This window comes from Oryzias melastigma, linkage group LG21 (assembly GCF_002922805.2).
Source record: "Oryzias melastigma strain HK-1 linkage group LG21, ASM292280v2, whole genome shotgun sequence".
Lineage (NCBI taxonomy): Eukaryota > Metazoa > Chordata > Actinopteri > Beloniformes > Adrianichthyidae > Oryzias > Oryzias melastigma.
Genome location: NC_050532.1, coordinates 13380835 through 13405767, shown reverse-complemented (window position 1 = coordinate 13405767; position 24933 = coordinate 13380835). Strand labels below are relative to the sequence as shown.

Genomic DNA, 24933 nt, shown 5'->3' with positions numbered 1-24933 from the left:
GTATGTATTCGCACAAAAAAAAAACACACACACACAATTCATTTTATTATAAAAAAAATGATAGTGTAATGATGCAAAGTATAATTCCAATTTCCCTAAAAGAGTAAATACAAAAATCTATTTTTGCAGCTCCTATTAAGTTTTGATCAGCCAGGGCTCTGGCAAAGGTTGCAGACCCCTGGCATAGGGCGCCAATCAGCCAGGATCCGGGCCTGATCTCCAACCATGGCTTAACGTAACAGAGCTTAAGCTCATGATCAAATGCATTTGTAATATGTTATTGAAGAATAAGCAGTTCTTCTACATAGTGAATTATGATGCCAAAAAAAAGCATGTATCAGGTGCATCGGGTTTCACATTGGGGATTTCTTGTCTACTAAATTTGTCATGTCAATGAAAATAAGTATAAAATAAATCTGTGATTTAAGCTGTTATGTTTTCATTTATTTCGCAGGATTTAAGCTTTAACTGAGCAGACAAATGTATTTTATGACGTCACTACTGCCACTTCCAGGTGCCTTTAGTTTGAAAAGACATTCCGGAAGCTTGAGTGGTGAGCGTGTGGATGGAGCGGAGCGCTGCTTCATCTCTCTGTCTCTGCATGTTTGAAGTATGCGGGTAACATAGACCCGGAACGGGGTCAGAACCAAGAACCGGATTCGGAGCCGACACCAGGACCGGAAAAGGTTTGTGGATCGTCTTCTTGACAGCCTTCCTCCAGTATGATCGGGGATGCCGCCGGTGTGCGCGCGTGCCTCTGTCGATGCGCGTCCTTGGTGGGGTGGGGTAAACCTTCACGGTGTTCCTCCGTACCTGCGGCCGTGGATCGCAGCATCCTTCAGATCAGCTGGACGGGCGTCTACATCTGGGTGTGGTGAGTGCGCGCGAGCGCATCCATGTGTGCGAGCAAGCTAGTTTGTGCGTGTGTGGGAGTGTCTGGGTACCTGTGTGCGTGCGTGTGTGTGTGTGTTTGTGCTCCGGTTGTGTTCATTCTGAAGTCAGAAGCCAGGTACTCTCCAGCTAAAACACAAAATGCTGAACAATTTCTCAAATCAAACCAAAATGAATCTTATGTATAAAGCTCCAAAGTGTTATAGACGGTAGATGGTGTAAACTGAACTTATTAGGGAACTCAAAAGTTTTCAGAGTAGGAGATTATCTTTAACATCTGTCAAAGGAAAACTCATAAAAAATAGCTGCTGGGTTATTCTAATGTCCACTGTCCCAGAGAATTAAATATAATCAGAATCAAAATTACATTTAAATGCAACAGTAACACACATAACCACAGATGACGTTAAAACCTAGTGTATTTTTTACATCAGGGATTCAGTACTTTCCAGAAAGAGCTACAAAATACACAGATTTCCTTTTATTTAGCGCCAATCTTTTCTGATCAGATTCACATTGAACTACAAGAACTGGCAGGACACCGTTTCCCACAATGCATTGTTTTGTAGTCACCAGGCATCTTACAGTCAGTGCAGTACCGATTTTCTGTCTTTGCTGGCTTAGGTAAACGCCTGGAAATGATGGGAATTACCCTTATCACTACTGTAGATTCTCAGTTACAGTGAATACAGTTAGAAAATGTCCACAAAGATATGGACAATCAAACAAGTAGGCCTACCGTATTTACCACATATATACTATTAGTCGTATTTTTTTTCATAGATTGGCCAGGGGTGCGACTTATACTCAGGGGGGACATATATGTGATTTTTTTTAAGACATCAATTGTAGGCTGTAACGAACATCCGGGTACTCAAATACTCACAATCTTCTCCCAAAAATTCGAGTACTATTATTAGTGAGGATATTCGCGACGTCCAAGATCGCTGATTCGTGATCTTTATAAATGTAGTAAATTGTAGTAAAATATGATCATAATATCATCTGGGGACGATGTACTTTTGCTCTGAAATGCAGATTAATGTAGGATTTTAAGTTTACGAACTAAAGCCGAAAGAGCCGCGGTACTGCCAACGGAAGTAAACACATCTTTGTGACGGTGAAGCTTCCGGTTTTCAAAGTAAAACTAGCGAGAACTTTTTTCTGTTCAAAAACTGAGACTGAACTTCCGCTCACAGACATAACTTCTGAAAAAATGAATTAGCTTTAACATCGGAGCTTTAGCTTCAGTGTTTACATTCTTTTGGTTATGATAACTCTTCATTTGACGCAATTAACGAAACTCCAGTTTATTCTGAAGAAAAAAAAAAGTTTAAAATGACAAACAAAATTTATTTCGATCTGAATCTTTGTATTTTTTAAATCAGTTTTGTTGATTCCACTTGCATTTATAGCCACTCCAGTCTTACATTCAGTGTGAAGTCTTGATTGTGTTTACACGTCAGTCTGAGCAGTTTTTCCTTGTTTGATTCTCCGTGTTTTTGACCCACGCCTGTTTACTCACTTCTCTGCATCACCTCTGTGTTTTTGACCATTGCCTTCCTTTGGACACTGTTTATGTTTTGCCCTTGCTCTGTTCCATTAAACCGTTTGCACATGGAAACCTCATTTCTCAGCCTGTTTGTCCCAATACCCGTATACCGAGGTAAAATATGGAGGAATATTGATGGTATTAAGCTTGAGTACCACCCAAGCCTAGTATTAATAGATATGGATTTAATGTAAAGCCAGCATGACTGGCTGACTAGTCAAGTGAGTGAAAACTAGAACAAATAAACGTCTGGTTGAATGTATCAATACATTTAACAATTATTGTAAGGCTTTTACTTTCAGCAATTAGACTAAAACATAACTAAACAATAGCTGTTAAAACTGTCTTCAAAACTAAATACATCAAAGCAAAATTTCACCACCATTGAAATTATTGGTAGGCTACATTGCATTTTGTTGACATGGTTAGCACTATTGCCTCAGCAAGAGGTCCTAAATTCTAGCCCTGGTGGCAACATATGTGTTGAGTAGACAGTAATTTAGTTGTAAAAGGAACAATTACTGTAGGAACATTTTTGGCAACTATTTGAATGCCAGTAACTACTGTATTTCATTTTACAGTAATATCACTGTAAAATGAAATACAGTAAAGTATCTGTGTACTGTGGTTCATTTTACAGCATTATTACTGTAAAATTAATTACAGGACACAGAAATTCTACTGAATTTCATTTTACAGTAATAAAGCTGTAACATGCTTTACAATAATTACTGGAATCCAGCCACCAGTAAGATGGTGTCAAATCTACAACAACTATTTCACAGTGCACACACTACACTAATTTCTTCAACCACTGCAGACCTTTCTAGCACCACTTAAGGCAAAGGACTGCATGAGGAAGGATAGCTCACAAAAGTACAATACAAAGCAGGAAGGGTGTTAGGGTACCCTCATTTACTGCCTCAAGCAGCTGCTGTCTCCAAGGGCACTTCCAACACTGTACGGGGGGGCTGTAGGGGAATACCAGCAGTCAAAATAGTTAAGCAACCAAGGCTGCTGAAATCCCTGCCTGCTCACACACACTGGATTATCACTCTTTGAAGCAAAGATTTGGGAATGGCAAGGGCATCGTGCCCCCACCTGGGGTGGAGGCGGAGGAGGGAGGGGGTCTGATAATAATTCTTGGCACTAGCAGACTTGCTTTCCATCTGCCAGCTGTGTTCTTGAGTGGTCTGGCTGCCTGTGGGGTAGCGTTTTGGGTAAAAGTCCTGGAAAATTCGGTTAATTTCACTCCAAACTGAGCAGAACGTTTCTCCAAGTTGTCATCCATTTTCCACACAAAATCAATGATCACCTGGCAGGTAAGGCATCGAGCTTTTAGTCCATCTGTGACTGCTTCCCTGTCTGAGTCTTCACTGCCTGGTGTGTGTGTTTCAGTCCGCCCCGCTCTGAAAGGAGCTTTCAAAACTAAATCAGAAATCCTCTGAAAGCAGTTGTCAGAAGTCCGGACAGGAAGAGTCTGCTCTCCCACCCTTTATGGAGAAAAAGTTTAGTTGATCAAATTTAAATACCATTTTTTTCAACATGCCAACCTAAAGCAGTTACCTGTGTTCCCTATCATCTTAAGCTAAGATGCGTCCCCAAACATGTCTTTTTTCACTTCTTAACAGACAGTAAACAGTTGAATCAATCTGTTGTGTTTTTGTTTCAGAGTGCAGAGAGATGGAGGTCTGTTATCACTAAGGTCATCTGAACCAGGATCCAAAATGGCTTCTCCAGCACTAACTGCATGTGTGTGTGTCCTGCTGCTGCACACTGTTAGAGGTCAGTATGGAGACTTCAGGTATAGATGAAAGAAGGAGGAGGATGACACTGCCTTCATTTCTTTACTTTGATTGGCCCATAGCTATTTTACAGTTATCCACAGATGTCTTCACCATGCTGAACCATGTTTTATCTACATCTTTTGTCTAAAGAGAGTAAATTAATCACAGCAACAGAAAAAAAAAATAATTGTAAAAGGTCCTACCAATCACACTTTGAAGTCTTTTGAACTTTTGTTTTAGTGCTGACATAAAAAAACATCTTACTTGATTATAAAAACTGTTAAAGATATTTTTGTGGGTTCTGCGTAACGACATCGTACATGAGGTGGAATACAGGGGTGCCTAAAGCTTCACTGTAGGCATCAGCTAAACTGTGAAAAAGCGTTTGCACTACAGAGATGAGTGGCTTTCCTAAAGCGGAATACTATCAGTGGTTGAGCAGTTGTCGCTTTTAGAACGACAAATTGACTAATTGGTTCGACGTCCTGTACTGCATCCCCACCCTCAGAATCTGAAATAGCAGAGTTTGGCGCCGTCCAGGTTTTCTCAATACCAGCGACGTCACAAAGTTCTCTGATAAGGTTGGACTCAAAGTCCGGGCCTTGATCTGTGCATAGACGCTCAGGGATGCCTTGGTGCAGGAAGTTCTCCCACAGACACGCCATCCTTCATGAAATGACCGGTGAGGACCAGGATGTCTTTGGTGTCGCTTCGATCGGGCTCAAGCGTCAGGTAGTCCATGCACAACAGTTTGAGCGGTCGACTGGTTTGGATATTCACCATAAGTGCAGCTCGTTCTGGCAGGGATTGTCGCCGAATGCAGTGATTACAGGTCTTGACTTCTGCTCCACATCGGCTGCCATTCATGACCGGAAGAAATGTGATCTCACTAGATCAAGGGTCCTCTCAACGACATGTTGGCCCATATTGTCGTGGAGTCTGGTGGGGACCATGGGTTGTAACTCTTGTTGCAGCGCTAGATGTAGCGAGATGTGCTCTCCATCCCGTCGTCTTCTGTACAGAAGGTCATCTTGAAGTTCAAGTCTGTTCCACTCTCTCAGCAAAAGAGGAACATCTAGCAACTCTTTCTAAACAGTGTGGAGACCTTCTCAGCAGTCTGGAGTTGGTAGATCACTTCTTGAATGCTGGGGTCTCAAAGTGGAACATTGAGAGAACTGGCAGCCCTTGGTGAGACTCGTGGATGCAGCTGTCTAGAAAGGCTGTGATGGACATGCTCAGTGACTCGACCATGGTGATGCAGTTCTCTGGAGAATCTTTAACATGTGAAGCTCTCAACAGACAACTGTGACAAATGGCGGCCTCAGCATCTGGATCAAGCTGAACTACAGTGCCTGGATCGATCAACATGGTCATGGGTAAACTGATCGACCATGTCCCACTCTTTCTGACCATGAGCATCAGACGGTTGGAGTAAATCAGAGTCTTCATTTTGACGTCCTGCCCAGTATTGGAGTTTGAAATCGTATGTAGTGCAGCAGGCCTCCTGTGGCTGGCAGCATCGAGCTGGGCAGATGTCATAGGTCAATGGATTATTGTCTGTGATTACTGTGAAACTGGAGCCATACAGAGATGGTGAATTTTTTTCAATGAGATTCCACTTTGTGTGCTGGATGTCTGGATTCACTTGCAGAGAGTCCCCGACTGGCATACGGTATGACACGGACCGTAGCTTTCCATCCTGCTCCTGACGGCGGGAAGCGCTGCGTAATGGAGGCCTCTTCCACTCGGCGCCCATGTTTACCTATGGTGTGGTTCACACCAGACACAGAGCGCCGCGGTCCTCCACGGCCGCGTCGCTCCGTACAGTGATCGTTTCAGCGTCTGGTCTATTTTTTTGTGCGGGCCGCGAGCGATCCACCTCAGTTCTGGCTGGAAGTTACAACCAAGACACACCAGAAAATCTGTCAATTTTCAAAATATAACCAGTTTTTCACAATAGCACGATTGACATTGGTGATCAGATTTTTGTTTTTAAACAGACTGTAGAGATGAAAATAAACACAAAAAGCAAACGTACACTAAATCATGTGGTGGGATTTCGACTGATTTCTATGTATAATGATGCAGAAAAAAAGTATTTGCTTCTTACAAACAAACAAGAATTGTGTCCCTCACAACATCATTAAACACCGCAGTAATATTCATGAGAATAAAAAGTGAATTTTCTTTTGTTGACTGGGTTTGAGAAGCTTGTGGAAACGTGTTTTATGTTTCAATGCCAGTCTCACACTCCAGCTCACACAGAGTGACATCTGAAAGTTTGTAAAGCCGGGCTGAGAGGAGCCTTGAAGGGCCCAAAAGTATCTGAGGGGAGTTCTGCTCTGGTTTGTGCTTGCAGGTTTGCAGTCAGAGGACAGAGAGGAGAGACTCTGTGCCTTCAGCAACAATCTTCAGGGGGCGGAGTCTGCCTCCATCAATGGGAGGCGAAGAGTGGTGAAAGAGAACGGCACCATTCACTGCAGCCGTGGTTCCAGCTGCTATGGATTATGGGAAACAAGAGCAGATGGAGAAATGCTGCTCTTGAAGCAAGGTGAAAAATGTTCATTTCTTTTGTCACTAGTTTGTCCATATTTAGCTTTAGCTTCTTTTGAAGACAAATTTAAAGTTCATCATGTGAATAAATAAAAAAACAAATAAAATGTTATTTTATCTGGTGTTTTGTCTTTGATGTTTTTACAGTGAAATAACAATAATGTGTTTTTATCCAGGTTGTTGGACATTTGTTGGTAACCAGCATGAGTGTCATGATGATGGCTGTTTCTTGGCAACAGCTGCATCTTCTCAAAGGCAGAAAGACAACTATCGTTTCTGCTGCTGCAACCAGGACCTCTGCAATGCCAACTACACCAAAGCCCCGCCCACCACCACCTCACCGAACCGTAAGCCAATGAAGAGAGACCAGCCAGACTGGTTAGGAGTCAGGCAATCGTGTTGCAATAAAAGACCAGCTTTTGAAAACAAACCTTCCTCATAAAGCAGCAGCAGAAACAAATCGGATTTGAATGGAACTCAGAATAATTTCTACAAGGAAAGTTAATTATTTGAACAATTTAGTTCAGATCATTATTTCCTTCCCTTATCCTTTAGGCAACTCTGTCCTGCATTTTCACTTCTTTTTTGCCCAAACTTAGCTGAGTTAACAACTGCCAATGGCTATGTCCAAATCACCATTGCACTACTCACTAAATAGTTCAATGGTGTATAATAGTGTAATCCCAATTTTGTAGTGCTGTCCAAATCTACGATTCCAAAATCAAGTCCTCAAGAAACTTCCCAGAAGTCTGCGAAAAGCCAGTGAGCATCAATGCTCATTAGATTTGGGAATATGGACCGCAACGCACTGTGTTTGGAAAAATTTTGAAAAGAAAAAAAAAAGTATTTCAAGTTTTTTTTTGTTTGTTTTTAACCATCCACATTTTCATCATCATAACACACTGGATTCATAAACAGTTGTCATAAAATACTTCTATTAAGTTTTCTCTTGCCTTTAAAAAAAGAAAGATAATTAGAGTTTTAGAATTATAATTTTTTTCAAAATAAAAGACCCCTTGTGTCACATAGAATCAATAGAATCAATGCTGTCAGTGTGGTAGGAGGTAATATCAGTGATTCATAAGTTTATTTCACCATTAGTGGTAGATCTCTGCCAAAAGTACATGAATTCATCTAAAAAAATAAATGGGAGCCAATTGTGACTCTCACTGTATTTCTCGACACAAGAGACGTCCAAAAAGAGAAAATCTGTTTTATAATCCAGTTCATCTTAATTCTGGTTGTGCTTTCTGACTTCCAATTGGTACATGGTGACGTCTAAAATGTTTTAGCTGAGTACTGTTAGTTTTTAAAAACTAAAGACTTTCTTTCTCTTCAACCAGAGAGACACAATGGAGAGGTAAAAGAGCCACATGTGGTTCTGGAGCTGCAGGTTGCAGAGCCCTGTTCTAACGCAATGAGAGACACAAAGTCCCATCGCATCATGTAGACAAAAATCCAAACTTTATGGATTTGGTGTCATTAAGCTATTAAAACATTTAGTGTTTAAATGTTTACAATTATTGAATCAAGTGTTATATTTTATATATTAGTAACAATTTATACTTATTTATATCTGACAGCAGCATAAACAAGCTCCTTTCAAAATAAGAAATCAGGATAGATAAGATCCTCCTTCTGCAGCAGATTGATTGGAATTAAAATGCTAACATTTTTTTTACATTTTCCATCATTACGCACCATCCTCCTTTTATTATCAAATACAAACATGGCAACATTTACGCAGAATCGCCAGTTAGAGCAAGTGTAGATTTTTTAAACTTAGACATGTTAATTCAATGCAATACTCTGAAGAACTTAACAACCAATCACTGCTGTGCAGACGAAGGTAAGTATATGTGCTTTAAACTTCTTCTTTATAATCACTCTGATGGTATTTGCATCCTTTACCATTATTTTGCTTGGTTATCCAAAATTTTAAATATGTCAATATTATGACAAAAATAATTAACTTGTAAAAAATAATAGTATAATATAAAAATAATAAATAATATAAAAATAATGAATTGATTCAAATTGTTTGCATTTCCTTTCACACCAAAGAGCCACAATGGAGGACTAAGAGTCCAGAGCCTCTGTGCTGAAGCTCCTTCAGAGTAACACAGGAGACCTGGCCTGAACACAAACTGAGACCCTGGATCAGATTTTGCACATGTGTAAAGAAGAACCTTTCTAAATCTGAAGCCATGGCCCATTCCAGAGTCAGTCCTGTGTTTTACTCTGCTCTGACACTTTTTTATCACTAGACTCAACCTGGCTCAGGTTCACTTGGATATGAAGTGTTTTGGGTTAAAAAAGAAACCTGTGACCACATATGATGACCTGAGGAATGCCAGGTATCTTTCAAAGACTTCTGAACTGATTTAAGATGTTATTTTGGCTAGGACAAACTTTACTACCTTAAAGGATGGTCTAACAATGGGATGAATACCGAGCTTTTCCCATGGTTACACAATGAAACCCACAGACTTCCAGCATCTCTCCAAGTCTGTCACATTCCTTTCTGTCTAGAAAGCGGTTATCAGAGGTCTTCCTGCAGTGATGGTCTTCATCATCCCACAGATCACCAGTTCATGTCAGAGCAGTCAGCTGTCAGCACCATGGTAACCGTCACCACGGCTGCCATTCTCATCGTGGCTCTGTTCCTGGGATACCGTGTGATGAAAAGTAAACACACATCACCTTTCACACTACATGAAAAATACTTACTGTGCAGCCTAACGCACAATGTGCATGTGGAGGCAGATCAGACAACACTTACAATCAGTGATCATCCAATGACAGCTGTACCTGTATATTCAGGGAGAGAGAAGCGACGTCTGTCTGCTGCAGATGTGATGGAAGCAGCAAACGCCGAGGCAGCCAGAGATGTTGGCAGCTTGGAACTGCTGGAGGTGTGTGCTCGCACATAAACACACTCACACACACACACACTCAGACAAGTGATGCTTGTACCTTCATACTGCAAGAAAAAGTTACAGATTTGAGATCAAAATTTTCTAAATTGGAAATAAATGTAAAGTGTTGAGATTAAAACTTCATAATTTGCAAATGAAAATACATAATATTTGCTTTCAAAAACCTTTTTTTTTCTTTCAAAACATATTTATGCTTTTGCAACACAGAAGTTTTCAGATGCTGACTTTAAGTGGGATTAATTCTTTAGTTTCAAATGAGTACATCACCATTCCTTTACAGAACTACTTAGTACTTCATAGTACTACCACTGAAAATACAAGACTTTTTACTGTCTAGTTTTTGAGATAAATGCATAGGAAATACCATAAAAAGTCTAATTTTAATTTTTACATGGCTTTGAGAGGGACTACTTCCTCCACATCGTCTCTTTTCATACCATGTGATTTATTTTGAAGGTATGAAATAAAAGTTGATTATGTTTGAGCTCGTTTGACACAGATGTGCTCTTTGCCGAGGAATTTCATCTTTCTTTTATTAATGATTTACAAGTCTTCCAGTCATGAAACAACAAAAGTAATCAACCAGACTAACCCTTTCAAAGACACAAAATTTCAAAAGTTTTCAGAATTGTGAATTATGAAGCTGAAAACATGAATAACTGTTATAGTTGCCTGTTTTTAAATAACGCTTAGAGAGAAAGATAAACTTAAGATGTGGTGAAAACAGTGAACCCTGTCTTTGTACAAGAGTAACTCAGAGAGGTCCTAGCAACCCCCCGACCCCAAAACGGATTCAGATTTAGAGGATGGATGTCGCATTATGAGAACCTCTTGGAATACTTTCCCATCTTAGACAGGTATCAACTAGGAGTATCTGTCGAGGATTTTCAGAGGACTGAACTTGATGGTGATGAACAGCTTGTTACACTTTCCCACTTGCTCTTCCTCCCTTGCAGCTGATTGGTCGGGGCCGTTACGGCTCTGTTTTTCGTGGCTGTCTGAATGGACAGCGTGTAGCCGTGAAAGTCTTCAGTTCTGCTAATCGGAAGAAGTTCCTCAGTGAACGCTCCATGTACCGCCTGCCACTGCTACAGCAGCACCACAACATTGCCAGATTTCTGACTTCTGAGGAAAAGATGTCCACCGATGGCCATCGGGAATCCCTCATCGTCATGGAGTTCTACCCACATGTAAGCCAATCGACTGCTTAGGTTACAGGCTACACGCTCTTTTTCCTACTGGTGCTTCAAAGATGACAGGAAGAGCATGTGCATTCTAGTTACTTCACAAAAGATAAGACGCATTAACTGAAAACATTTACTCAGATTTACTGGAGTAACTTTTTGGTTAAAAAAATGCACCTTTAAGGGCAGCTTTACTTTCTTTACTTTTTACTCTTACTCTAGTAAAGCTGGTCATTCTAGCTTCCTCTGGTAATGCTAAATTTTTTAGGCAGTTCCTAAACATGCAGAAAAAGCAGACTGCAAAAACATGCATAGCAAAGTGTTGTTTTATCTATGAATCTGTTAGCATGCAGAGGAAAATGCTCTTTGGAGATTAGATGAAACGCTGAAGATAGATGGGGTTACACCATTTCTTAAACCATATCCCAATTCATTCCTACCCCTACGGCTTCTCCCTACCCCTACATGATCCCTCCAAACGGAAATTCATTTCAACTCAAAGTTATGGAGAAATAATGTCTTTAAATCCGGACGTTTCTCCACCAGTCAGCTACGTTAGCACGGAAAATACCCAGCAGCATTAGTTTATAACTCAAGTCGCTACTGCTACTCCTTGAAAGAAACAAGTTCTGACACGGTTAAAGCTTCAAATGCCCCTACAATTAGAGGGATGGGGAGAAGCTGTAGGGATTGGGAATGAATTTGATTGATCTTACTCTATTTGACCTGGCTGGAACCAAGGTGTTTCATTTTTGGCTTTTTGCAGAATCTGCTTCCATTTGAAAAAGCTTTTGGTTTCAAACCTTGCAGTAGAACATCTTTCTTGTTACAGTCTTGTTGGTACTGGTATCAGGGGAGCTCAATGTTGGACAGAAATCCATGTCTCTGTGATCTGCTTAACCGAGACCTTTCCCTTATCAACACTTAAACTTTAGAACTCTGGCTGCTGCATTAAACATGGAGAGAGAAAAACTCAACCACTGCTTTAACCTTACACACTTGTGTTCTCCTGGTCTTCAGAGAGTTGGTTCTGATCCATCCGTTAGAACAATCTAGTCCTAATCTGATCAGCACTGGCTGTGAATGTTTCTGCTCTCTCTGAAGCATCATCAATCTCTGTATCAAAAATCCTCTTCACTCATGCAGATCATTTTCCTGGAGACGCGCGCACCTGTCTGTCTCTGCTCAATAACCCAGCTTCCAACCAGTTCTTCTGCTTCGTTGCTCCCTTTCTTTGCACCTCCAGCAGGAAATCATTTGATCTTTTTCTGCAGCCGTCTGCTCCACATCCCCAGAATGTTCTTTAAGTTTAAACCAAGTTTAAACGCTAAATCCAATGAAATCGCGGACAACACATACACCATAGACAGATACGAGGGTCTTAAAGGAACCTGGTCACAGACCGGCGTCTAAAGTAACCAACACTTGTTTTACTCAGCGTTTATTAGAGACCAGCGTGAACTAGAGACCAGCCACAATTGGAGGATATTCGGTAATGAGATGCTGGACTGAGGAGTAAACCATAAAGGTGCATTCACACCGAACGCGGTTTGTGCGGCGCAGGCGGCCATTTTCAATGTTTAGTCATAGGTACAGATGCGACATGAGGCGATCTGAAGTCCTGCTGCGTGATTTGAGCGATTAGCGGCGCAGATTAGACGAAGCAGCCAAAATTTTAACATTTTAAGTTTGACATGTCCCCGTATCAGATCTACCAATCAGGAACTCAGCTTTAAGCATGTGACGTTTTCAGTGACTGAAGCAGTGGGTAGAATACTAATCAATGTGAGTGTTTTTATCCTGAACTTCCATCTAATTCCTCAGTTACCTGGGCAGGTGACAGAGAGATACAGACCAGGGCGGCTCTCTGACTGCAGTCACTCAGCCTTCTTTAGTCCAGCAAAGCTCGCTCTTAAGATACGCCGGCAGACAGACAGCTGCTGTGGGGTGCGGGGGCAGCCTGCTCGGGCTTCCTGAACTTTGTAACATTTTTCCTTTTTTCATTGAGACAATAACAACCCCCCTCCATTTTTCATCTCCTTTCATGTTTATGCGGGACAGCCTCCAAACTCAGTCACAGAGTCACAGAAACACCGCAGACACAGCTGTCATCCAATCACAGTCCTCAGAGTGAGATAGAAGCCTCCAGTGATGGAGAAATATTTGATTTGATTAATCTCACAAACCAGACATGCAGATTACAGATTACTGAAGTTTTTATAGAACTAATAAACCTGATGTCTCAACATAACCCTCTCAAGTTCCATGTGACATATACACAGACACTGGTCCATGTTATTAGCTGGTAGCTCCTCCCACATGTGCCCACAACGTCAAGCTCACTAACACATTTTTTGACAGGCAACAAACAGCAAATTCACTGCGTAGCGAAAGAGGGGCAGGGCACGCAAATTTGTTGCACGAATTGCGTTTAGTGTGAATGTACCTAAAGAAAGTACCTTTTAAAGGCCTTCAGTTCAAACTCTGTGTGTGTTACAGGGCTGTCTGTCTGAATACCTGTCCCTCCACACGGTGGACTGGCTCACCTGCTGTAGGATGACTCACGATGTCACCAAAGGGCTTTCCTTCCTTCACACTGAACTACGCAGAGGAGGTCTGTACAAAACACACACATTCATGCATGAGAACAACTTTATACAATTGTTTAAGATAGAAAAATTCCCCCTTGAATGTGTAAAAATAAAGAAGGAAGTCTTTAATACTAAAAACTTCATAAAGCCACTTTTTTGTTGTTGTATTTTGATATTTTACTGTGCCACAATGTCACAACTTTAGATGAAAATACCTCAAAATGAGACTTCTCACAGCAAATTATTAGGTTAAAAATATTTGCAATTTAAGGGGCCATACCATGATTTTCTTCAGCCATTTTAGAGTAAACTATATCCATATATATATGATCCAATATTACCTTCAAAACACTGAAAAACAAATAATTTATGAAATATGAGCCATTTTTGTGACCTGTTTTAATACCTGGAAGAAAAACGACTCGATTTCTGAGGCTCCACCTTTCACTCCTTGTCGGCCCCGCCCATTTCATGACATCATCCTTGAGCCCGCCTCCCAGAGCCTCATCAGCGTGATCAAACTTCGTAAACAAAACCACCTGACTAAAGATCTCTTCAGTCATTGGCCAACAGCTTTAGAGGCGGGTCAAAACAGAAGAGAAAGATGGATGATCCTGCCAGGATTTTTCACTTCTTCAAACGTATTATTTTGCTGATGGATTTTGATCGTCTGTATGAAGGTCAGGTTCAACAGTTTTCACTGCAGCTTTGGTACCGCGGAGGAATCCTGCATGAGGTCACTGGAGATGCTACAGCAGGGGTATTCAAATCCAGGCCTCGAGGGCCGGTGTCCTACATGTTTTCCAACCAACCTTCCATTGAAGCTCCTTATTGGCTAAACATACCTGATCCTGGAAATTAGCAGCAGATAAGGCAGGATTTCTGGAAAACCTACAGCAGAGAGGCCCAAATCCAGGCCTCAAGGGGCCAGCTTTCTGTAGGTAGAACACCGGCCCTCGAGGCCTGGATTTGAATACCCCTGTGTTACAGGTTCACACGGTAAAAAATACGTCGGTAGAATCAATGTGGATCAGGTTAAAAGTTGTTTTATTGAGCATAAATTAATCCGACCACATTTGAATGAGTTTCTGTGTCTCATCGTTGTGGTTTCATGACATTGTTTTTAAGAGAATTCTGTTGGAACTTCAATAGAGCTTTAAGATGACATCACAATAGCAGCCGGCGCACGCCGTGTAACAAGACAGAAAAGAGAGTTATACGTTTTTTAGTGTTAAAATAAACGGTCTAACAAGTAAACAGTTGAACTATTTTTGGATAACATGATAATCTAATGCTCTACATTTGTCCGCGGCTCACCAATCGCCTCATTTCTAACATGTTTACATCACGTGACTGTCGGGTACGGTGGCTGTTTAGGTTCAGTTGTTCTCCTCGGTTCGTTTCATATTCAGACTGAGGAATCTCAGAGTGAACAGAAATTCAGTCCAAAAACGAACCAAGACCACCTTGAAGTATGGGTCAGAGAGCGGTTCCTGGTACAGCTGTGGTACCAAATAGTTCTCCTCTGTCAGGATACACATTCTGACAGGGGAGAACTACCTCGGCACCACAGCTCCACGGAGAAAGTGGGTGTGTGTTCGCTGTAGTCTGGAGGCGGAGCTTGCAGCACAGACTCTTCCTGGATGGAGCTGTTGGCATTGATCTTACATCAGCACGTTTCCACCCGCTTGTTTTCGTGGGTAGGGGAGGGGCTGCTGCAGACAGTGAATGTTTTTAGAGGATTACTCTTAAATGCATAAACAGATCAAAATACCATTTTGAGGTTCTTTATAGTGAGGAATGAACATAATGCACTTATCTCAAAAAGTAGAATTCTCGTGGTCAGGGCCCCTTTAAAATCAATTAATTCATTACAAGCCACGGAAAATGAATCACATGACAGCACTATTTATATCTGCAGTTTTGTGCTGCCATCATGGTTGATGGACTCAGCACAGTCCACACGTGTCTGAAGCAGCTTTTCAAGCCTCTCAGGAAAGGACCACGCTGGGACAGCCTCCCATCTATGACGGCTGCAGCGTGGTACAGACTGGATCCACAACCTCGTCTTATCAAATCTAATTGCCAGGACCACGTTTTCTGTTCTTATTTGTTTGTTTTTTTTATTTTGTAGCATGAAGTCATGGAGGCAAAAACAACATATGGAGTAATTCTGCTGATCCTGTTGAATGTGTCTGTCACTTCTCAGAGCTGTACAAACCAGCTGTGGCTCACAGAGACCTGACCAGCAGGAATGTTCTGGTCCGACCCGATCTGTCTTGTGTCCTTGCTGGCTTTGGGGCATCCATGAAGCTAACATCTAACAAACCTTGTCACCCAGGGGACAATGACAGCATGGCCATAAGTGAGGTCTGCTCCCACACAGCAGCTGCTTTCTGCTTTATTTAGCTTGTTTTCCTGAGTCCTCAGAGTAATTGGTGTAAGGTGATAAGAATCTGATTGTGTGCAGGTGGGAACAGTGCGCTACATGTCCCCTGAGGTTCTAGGCAGAGGCTTAAATCTCAAAGACTGTGAGTTGGCACTGAAGCCAGTGGATATATACGCCTTAGGTTTGCTCTATTGGGAGAGCTTCAGGAGGTGCTCTGACCTATTTCCAGGTAAAAAAAAATGCACAGCACAAATTGACAAATAGACACTGGTTTTCTTGATGTTGCCTGCAGATATGTGTTCCTCTGTGTGTTCAGGGGAAACGGTTCCACAGTACCAGCTGGCCTTCCAGGAGGAACTCGGGAATCATCCACGTTTTGAGGACATCCAGGTCCTGGTGGTCAGAGACAAACGCAGACCCAGATTCCCTGAAGCCTGGAAGAGGAACAGCTTGGTGAGCGATGAGCATGCATACAGTTTTCATTCATATTCAACATAAAATGTGCTGGAATGATGCAGCTAAGTACACCATTGTCTCTTTTTTATGTATTTATAGGCAGTGTGGTCTCTAAAAGAAACTATGGAGGAATGTTGGGAGCAGGACTCGGAGGCGAGGCTCACTGCTCAGTGTGCAGAGCAACGACTTGCTGAAGTCACACTCTTGAGTCCACACACCAAACTGGACGACCACAGGTACAAAAACAGTGGACTATAGCAATCCTAAACTGTTTGGGACAGTGGAAGACAACAACGGATATTGTTTGTTTTATTTTTGCAGACCCAAAACAGTCACAGCAGATGAGTAGGTCTGGTTCTGCTGCAGGTTTTTTCTTATTCTTTCATTAAGAGTCAGATTTCCTACAATCATTTCACATTGTTTGCTCAGTACAGTAGATTACACTGAAAATCATTTTATTTAATCTGCTGGTCAATAATATAGACATTTAAAATAAACAGTTCATCGGAGCATCAGCTGGCCCCGATGTAGATCAGTGGAAACTGTGAGCCGGTTTAAATATCTTGGGTTGGGGATAGATTCACACATGACCTTTAAGGCCCACATTGAAAAACTATGGAACAAAATAAAGTGAAATCTTCCAATTTCTACTCTAATCGAAACTAAATGTCATGTAAAGCAGCAACGATTTTCTTAAATGCAATGATTTTTAGTCATTTTAATTATTGTATAACCAGCTGGTCCCAGGCTGGTCAGAGTGCAAAAAAACATTGGAAGTTTAGTACAAGCAAGCTATCAAAGTTCTAGATAAACAACGAAGACACCATCACTGTGTATTTAAAAAATACAGTCTTCCAAACGGGGAAGATCTTCATAGATTTATGAACTCAAGGCTGATGTACAAAGTGATGCATAATTTGGCTCCAGATCCTCCGACAGATTCATCAACCAAAGAAAAAGCTCAGAGCGAGTAACTGGAGGCTCTGTTAGAGGCGACTGCCTCATTCCTCCATGCAGGAGTACTTTCAGTCAGTCAGACTGGACAGTGAGAGGTGCTCGTGAGTGGAACTCAGTACCTGAGGAGATCTGACTGTCCACAACAGTTTGACAAAAAAATTGAAAAAAAGATTTATCGACACTTCTGCAGGCATTAAAAGAAATAGCTGTTATGAATGTTTGTTTAGACTCACTGTGATGTCTTGTTCTTTGTATTTATTGCTTTTTATTGTAGCTAATAGATTTTATTAGTTTTTAACGTATATGTCATTAGTTCATTTTAGTTGTTCTTAGTGTTTTCACTGCTATCTGTGTTATCACGGCCAGAGGACCACAGATAAAAGCTAGCCTTTTGGCTAATTCTGGCTTTTCAAAAACTATGTGTTTCATCTTGTTTTATCAAGTGGTTTTCTTTTAAATTGCATTGTCCCCTTTAAAAAAAAAGGCAGGTAAAATCTGAACTGTCTTCTTTCTGTCTGTATCTGTCCTGTGTCACAGCTGGAGGAGCTCTCAGCCTGGCTCTGTTTACTCAGAAGACTCTCAGTCAGGGCAGAGGAAACATCTCCAGCACAATGAGCAGCATGCAGCTCTTCTCTGTACGTCAACACGTGAAGCAAAAGCTGGAGAGAAGAACTGCAAGTCTGACCTGGAGTTTCAACAGACACAGGTACATGTTGTTCTGCAGTTTCAAAGTGAAACTTAAATCCAGTAACATTTCAGACAACGGTCTCTCACTTATCTTCATTTTTGTCTCTCAGTTTGTTCATCTAGTACAGGAGTGTCAAACTCAATCACACAGGGGGCCAAAATCCAAAACTCACCTTAGGTTGTGGGCCGAACAGGATAAACATTTATTGAACACTCTAAAACTACATGCTTTAAACTTTAACTTTTAACATAATTATGTAGTAGATATATTGCATTACCTGTGATAATGCTAGTGTGAATGCTGGAAGCTGAATTTGGCCGCTGAAGATGCTGAAATTGATCGATGAAAATGCTGAAGCTGATAGCTGAAGATGCTAGTGCTTTTTAGGGCTGGGAATCACTGGGTACCTCATGATACAATGCAATACATGCCTCATGATATCGATAATATCGCGATACTGCGATGATTGGTAAAAATGCTCTCTAATAACTAACATTATATAGAAGAACACATATTTTTGGGGAAAATATATCCCCATTTATAATTTTTTTTAGCTTAAACACAATCAGAATATACAACTTTTCTTATTTTGAGCAACAAATTATTGACACTTTTGTGCAACATTTCTGTCTTTGACAAGCATCAACACCAATTGAATTATAATTATCTGTCAGATTCAATGTTAACAATAGTAAACATGATCAGCAGTGACACTACTTAGTGCAGAATTGTTGTAAACAACAGAACAAAAATTAAATAAGTCAAGTAGTGACAGCTATCTACCTCCAAAAGAACGTCACACCAAAGGATGATGAATATAATGTTTTACAGCCTCTCTCAAAATTGACCTAATTTTTTGTGCACTTTTCTCTCACTTGAAAAGGGCTGAACATCCAAAAATAAAGGCTGATTTACTCAGACTGTCACTTGAGATTATTTTTACAATCTTTATCGTTTTTCCATTTGGTCAGTCAGCAGTTGGTAAAAACCTTAAAACATACATAATAATGGCAATACATATTTACAAATTTAAATTCTATTACAGAATAGCAATAAACAACTTTAATCAATAATAATTTATATAATTTCAAGTGCTTCAATTAATTAGCAACCTTCCTATTTTACAGTGAATTAATTTACTTTATTTTAAATACATTTTTATTTAAGTTCATACATCAAATCCTACATGTTTTATTTAAGAAAGAATTTAAATGAACATTAGCAAAAAGTAATTACATTGTTTTAAAACTTCACACCATAAATTTACCAAAGTTACACCGTACACCAGCAGGTTAAACATCGAAGTGCACGAAAACGAAAATTCCAACGGTACCTAAAGTACACACAAACAATTCAATTCAATTCAATTTTATTTATATAGCCCAAAATCACAAAGGAATTTGCCTCATTGGGCTTCAAAATATAAACAATAGTTAAAAACTAAACAGACTACATAAACTGGTTATCCCTGCCCTTAGACCCTCCCTCCCGGTAAGGAAAAACTCCTAAAAAACCTGAGTCAGGAAAAAAAGAAGAAACCTTAGGGATTCCCACATGAAGGAGAGATCCTATCCCAGGACGGACAGGAGATACCAGAACTATTAAAGAAAGATTAGCTTCTACAACTATGTATCTAAAAGAGTTCATTCAGATAGAGCTGAGGGACAAGTGATGATGAAGTCCATAGTCAAGATGAAGCAGAAGTGCAGTCCACGACCAGGAGGACAGATGACCCAGCAGGAATCACTCTCACTCAGACATGCAGGATGGTGTCGGGGGCGTGGTCCACGGCCAAGAGGAGAGTGGGAAAGAAGAACAACATGTGAATGGAACTGCACCAACAAAAGCATGGAGAACTAAATACAATAAATAACAAAGAATAGAAGAGAGGAGAAGTAGATGAGAATAGAGAACAGAACCCCAGAGCTGATCTGAATAATAATGATAGAAAATCTAAATTTATATTTTAACGCATCAATATTAATTTATTTAACAACTGTGAAGGACGTCCACAGCGCACCGATCAAACAGGAAGTAAGTGATCGCGGTCATTCTAGCGCTCATACAAACTCACTTCTTACCAGCTGCCTCTTCTACAGATGGAGGATATTTGCACACAGGTAGGTACGCTTCACACACGCGCTACCGAGCCTGTAACCCGCTTTTTCCTGAAAGAAGTGTGTGCGTCGCCGTTAAATGTCCGACTCAGCGCGCCGAGCTGCTCCGTCACACGACTCAGACACTCAGCATAACAAATAATAATCGATACTTGGTGGGAACCCATCGAGAATCGATCGCAGGACTAAATATCACGATATATCACATAATTATGAATAATAAAAAGGAAGGAATATTATTCCAGAATAAATCATCTTAAATCTTGAATAGCTTTCAATATTTTACTCTTCATAAAAATATATTTTGTCAAAATTATACAAGTTAGAAATAAACACACGATAACATCGAGCTATTATTAACAATAACATAAAATAATCTGGCGGGTCAGATAGAATTACCCGGAGGGCCGGATCTGGCCCCTGGGCCTTGACTTTGACACATGTGAGTTAGGCAGCTTTATGTTGTCCTCCGCTGCTCTTTTTTCTAGTATCTTGCTCTACTGCATCTCAGACATTCAACATCATGGTACCATGCAGGAATAGAGATGAGTCAATCTGACTGAGCCAAATCCAAATTCTTCCTCTACCCCTCCTGTTGTAGGGGCATTTGGAGGGGTAGTGGTGTCTGAAACAGTTTTTTTAAGGGGAAACCATAGTGACGGAGTGCTCTGTATATCTCTGGCGTCAGGGTGAACCGCGTCATGCAGCAGAGGAGAGATGCATTTCTTCATGTAGGTGTGCTCGGAAGCACAGAAGGTAAAAAGTAAATAATGACTTTTGTTTTAGCATGACTTTTTGTAGTTATAAAACTGATGTTAGTTATTTTCTGAGAGCTAGCAGCTCCGCACAAACATGGCTGACCGGCAACTATGAATGATGTCATCAAATGGGAGTGACGTCTGAATTAGAACTCTCTGTGTGGAGGGCTAAATGGAGGGGTAGGGAGAAGGAGTAGCCAGCTCGCGGGTCACAGCTTACAGCTGTGGGTCATGACTTGTATCTCATGGGTCACGACCCTTGACATTTGAGTGGCGACCCACGAGACACGAGTCAGGTGAGCCAGCAGGATCTGGTCGGAGCCGTCTGCAGCGCCTGCTTTCTCTCTCTCCTCAAGAACAGTCATACATTGTCCACTGGAAAGAGGTCCAGAGAATGGCTTGGCCACTTCAGAATCTGAAATACCTTTTATGTAGTTGCCATCTCATACCTGCTGGTGGTTGAGGTTGGGACCAGTGTGAAGTTGCAGAATGTGAGTGTATCTGTGCATGGGTAGATGGGACTGTGACTGTAAGTGCATTTAGCATTCTCAAGATCAATTGTAGTGCACCAAGTGAGATCGTGGATGGAGACTCAGGTAGAGGGCAGTAATCAGTGATCTTGTATTTCTTCCATTTTCTAATAATGATGCAACAGTTCTCAGCAAGCTGTTTGTTTATTGTAGATTGGTTCATTCCAGTCTGGTTCAGATATGCGATCTTGTCCATGGTGTCCTTAGACAGTCCTTTGGTCTTGTTAATAGAGGAGAGGTTTATATAAATCAATTCTTTAAATATTGTGCAATATGATTTTTCTGGATTGCTTTTGTCCGTTCTGTTAAAGTGTTTTAGCACATTGTGAAAGACGGCAGAGCACTGAGGTAGTAATGCTCTGTCACTGCCTCTGAATGCAATGACCTGATCTTGACCTGTCAGGACAACAGTTTACAAACAACTATGAAGAGTCAACAGGGCAGTATAGGACTGACAGATGGCTGTCTTCCCCCCCAGCAGCAGACTCTGCCTCAGAGGCCCACCAGTCTCCACCTGCTCCCTAAGAAGAAGACCACCTCTGCCTCAGCTCGATCTACGCTTGGGAAGTTCAAGTTTCTTTATGAACAGGTACGGTTGGGTTCCACTGGGCTGGCATCTGTATCAAAGCCAGTGACACGTGGTTTATTGGGGCGGCTGTGATGCAGCGAGCGATAGGGCAGTCGACTCCTGATTGGAAGATCACGGGTTCGATTCCCGCCTTACCTCGCCAAGTGTTGAAGTGTCCTTGGGCAAGACGCTGAGCCCCACATTGCCTCTGGTGGAAGGTTGGCACCAGTGTCCAGCAGCGGAGCCACCACCAGTGTGTGAATGTGTGTGTGACTGTAAAGCAATTTGGGCCTTCAATGAAGGGAGAAAAGCGCTGTACAAGTATGCGCCATTTACCATTTTATTACCCTCAAGTACAATAATGGCTTTGCACATCACAGAAATGTCACATTTAACTGATAAAATGGTTTGATATCAGTAATTTGATCAATTTTTACTAGATCAAACGTTTGGTAAGACCTCTGATCTCTGTCTAGCTTCCAAGATGGCCGACATGCTTATTTCTGGCTTTTGGAACAATCATGAAAAAATCTTTTACAGCAGCGGATTGTTAGCTAGTTTGTATCCATCAGTAGCCACCTGATCTTTGTCAAACTCTGTCACTCAATCAGGATTTGTCAAACATCATCCTTATATCAAATAAATATGCTATGAAGTACTCTGAGCCCAGCTTTTTGTCTCAGTAAACTGTTGGACATGTGTACCTACCTGGACTAATGCAGTTTTTCCTTTCCTTTAGGTGGAAACGGGTGTTGCAAAGATGAACACAGTAACAGAATTTTCTGTTTTGGCTGAGCCACACCTGGTAACTACAGTTACCAACAACGCTATCATGAGGAGCAGCTCTGTAAACGGGAAAGGGGTCAACTGTGTATGTAGGAGTTATGCCGAAAGTGTCCCAGCCCTGGTAGGAAATTCTGTGACAGGAAGAGGAAGAGTCAACCCTGCAGGACCTCAGAATGAGGAGGAGGAGGTTGAGGTAAATCTGGAAATTGGGATAAAAGGAGACGACAGCCGCCTGAGTCTGCTCAACTGTGGTCCTGAGGAACATGAACCTCTGCTGAGGATGGAGCAGCTCCCTGCAGAGAGTGAACCCCATCCTGCATATCAGCCTTCTCAAAACGAAGCTGGGGACATCTCGACAGGACTGGGCTCCAATTCCAACAACAACAACAACAGCCCCGCACCACACACACAAACCTATCAAAGTGGAAGTGGAGCTAGTGTTTTAAAAGCAGAATTAGGACAAGCAGCTGAGACTTTGAGTGGATACTCTGCCTCAGTCTCTCAGCAGGAACATGAAATCCCAGGTCCTGGTTTAAGGACTCCATCTCTGTACAATGGCACACTAACAGTTGAGGTTCCTCTCACCATCCAGAACGAAGCTGACAGGTCGGATAGAAGCGCTCATCAGAAAACTGCCAAAAATGCTTCAGCTTTGGATTTCACACGAGAAGATCAGCTGCTTAGATCTGCTGTCATCATCCCTTCATCTGACCCAAAACATCAACTTAGTGTCTCAGAAAAAGCTCTTGAGGAAAAGGTTCCAGCAGCTCTAAAACGCCAACTGTCACAGGAACCAGATCCACCATCCCAAGAGGCTGTGATTTCTGATACACTAACCTGCCTTCAAACACCATCATCTTCAAAACCTTCAGTTTTAGAAGATCCATCAATGTACCAAGAAGCTTCACCTTTGACCCCAGAAATAGCTCAATCAAAGGCTAATCTTGTTAAAGGCTCAAAGTTACAACATGAGGATCTGCAGATTCCAACCGGAGAACCAAAAGCACCAGATTTGATGCAACATCCCAAAGCCAGGAGGCGGCCCTGCTCCTTAGAGCTGTCCTCATCCTGCATCTCCTCAGGTACAATCAATCCGCTTATACGACCCTTTCGTTTCTGATCTGCAAACGTACAATACAGCAAAAGTTTTATGTCTGAGAGCAGACTGCTACTGCGATGGATGACCAACAGATCCCTGCAATTATAATAACAAATTGTGTTTATAAAACACAAGCTTCTATATGATTTACCTCAAAATAACTTGTGACATTGAAAAGTGGAAGTTTCAAGTAGGCAATTGATGAATTTCTGCCCCTACAGTGACTTTGGTACCAGCTTCCTTTTTAAACTCAGTTGCATTTTCATGAAACAATCATTAGCTAAGGAACAAGATACGTTTCTTTTTCCTCTCTTTTCCGGTTGTGTGGATGACGTGGGTTAAACAGAACTTTTCAAACTTTTAGATTACAAAACTAAAAACAACTGCATGCCTGTTGATGTCACTGTATTTTATGTTTTTCAGGTGATGTTTTCATGACCAGTGATGGCAGTTTAAGTGCCACAGGGAAGAAAATTAAACAGCGCGTAAAGACTCCATACACTCTGAAGAAATGGTGCACGACATCATGGGTTGCATCTACAGACTCCTCTCTTGATTCAGACTTTGAATGCAGCACCAGGACCGGTGGCAGCTGTCAAGTTGCTTCTGGTGTTAAGAAAGGGCGTGTTGGGATCCAGAAAATGAACCAGTCTAAATCCAGCATGGCTGTCTTTGTGGTTGGAGAGGGAGGGACAGCAACAAAAACCTCTGAGCATGACGGAATGATCTGCTTTTGAATAAACAGTCGTTCCAATCTCTTTTTTGAGATAGACCCTCTCAGTTTACTTCATCTTCCTTTTTCTCTTTTGTTAAAACTCTAGACTACAGTTAGTTTCTTCACATGTTTTCATCACCAAAGGGAACAAACATAAACCAAACCAAGTCTGTAGTGTAGCTAGGACCACAGGCTATGTCTCTCCATAGACTTATAGAAAGAGTATAATTATGATCAGAAAAAGAATGTGGAAGAAGAATATAAAAAGGAACAGATGATAGAAGCTTATTATGAAGAATCAGATAAATGATTGCTCTCCAGATGAACACCCCAGAACTAGTGATGGGATCTTTGTCTCTGTTTAGGGAGCCAA

The 24933-nt window shown here is 41.4% G+C and overlaps 1 protein-coding gene across 4 annotated transcripts; it reads left to right on the top strand.

Moving 5' to 3' along the window:
* Positions 1-420: 420 nt before the first annotated feature.
* LOC112138024 (bone morphogenetic protein receptor type-2) lies at positions 421-24630 on the top strand. Of its 4 annotated transcripts, none has more exons than XM_024260585.2 (17): positions 421-874; positions 4116-4228; positions 6590-6781; positions 6960-7130; positions 9367-9471; positions 9607-9698; positions 10679-10912; positions 13406-13520; positions 15707-15867; positions 15968-16115; positions 16203-16339; positions 16442-16578; positions 16664-16687; positions 17837-18005; positions 21871-21981; positions 22700-23828; positions 24269-24630. In XM_024260585.2, the coding sequence occupies exons 2-17, from the start codon at positions 4171-4173 to the stop codon at positions 24580-24582; spliced, it is 3297 nt and encodes a 1098-aa protein (XP_024116353.1). In that variant the 5' UTR covers positions 421-874; positions 4116-4170; the 3' UTR covers positions 24583-24630. The 4 variants fall into 4 exon arrangements, with proteins under 4 accessions (XP_024116353.1, XP_036065564.1, XP_036065565.1 ...); XM_036209671.1 differs by having other exon boundaries at positions 422-874; positions 21874-21981; XM_036209670.1 differs by lacking the exon at positions 421-874 and adding an exon at positions 3089-3765.
* The last annotated feature ends 303 nt before the right edge of the window (positions 24631-24933 follow it).

Coding starts and splice junctions, on each gene's coding strand:
- LOC112138024 (XM_024260585.2), top strand. CDS start 4,171: ATGGCTTCTCCAGCACTAACTGCATGTGTGTGTGTCCTGCTGCTGCAC. Junction 4,229..6,589: donor GCTGCTGCACACTGTTAGAG/GTCAGTATGGAG, acceptor TTGTGCTTGCAG/GTTTGCAGTCAGAGGACAGA. Junction 16,579..16,663: donor ACCAAACTGGACGACCACAG/GTACAAAAACAG, acceptor TTATTTTTGCAG/ACCCAAAACAGTCACAGCAG.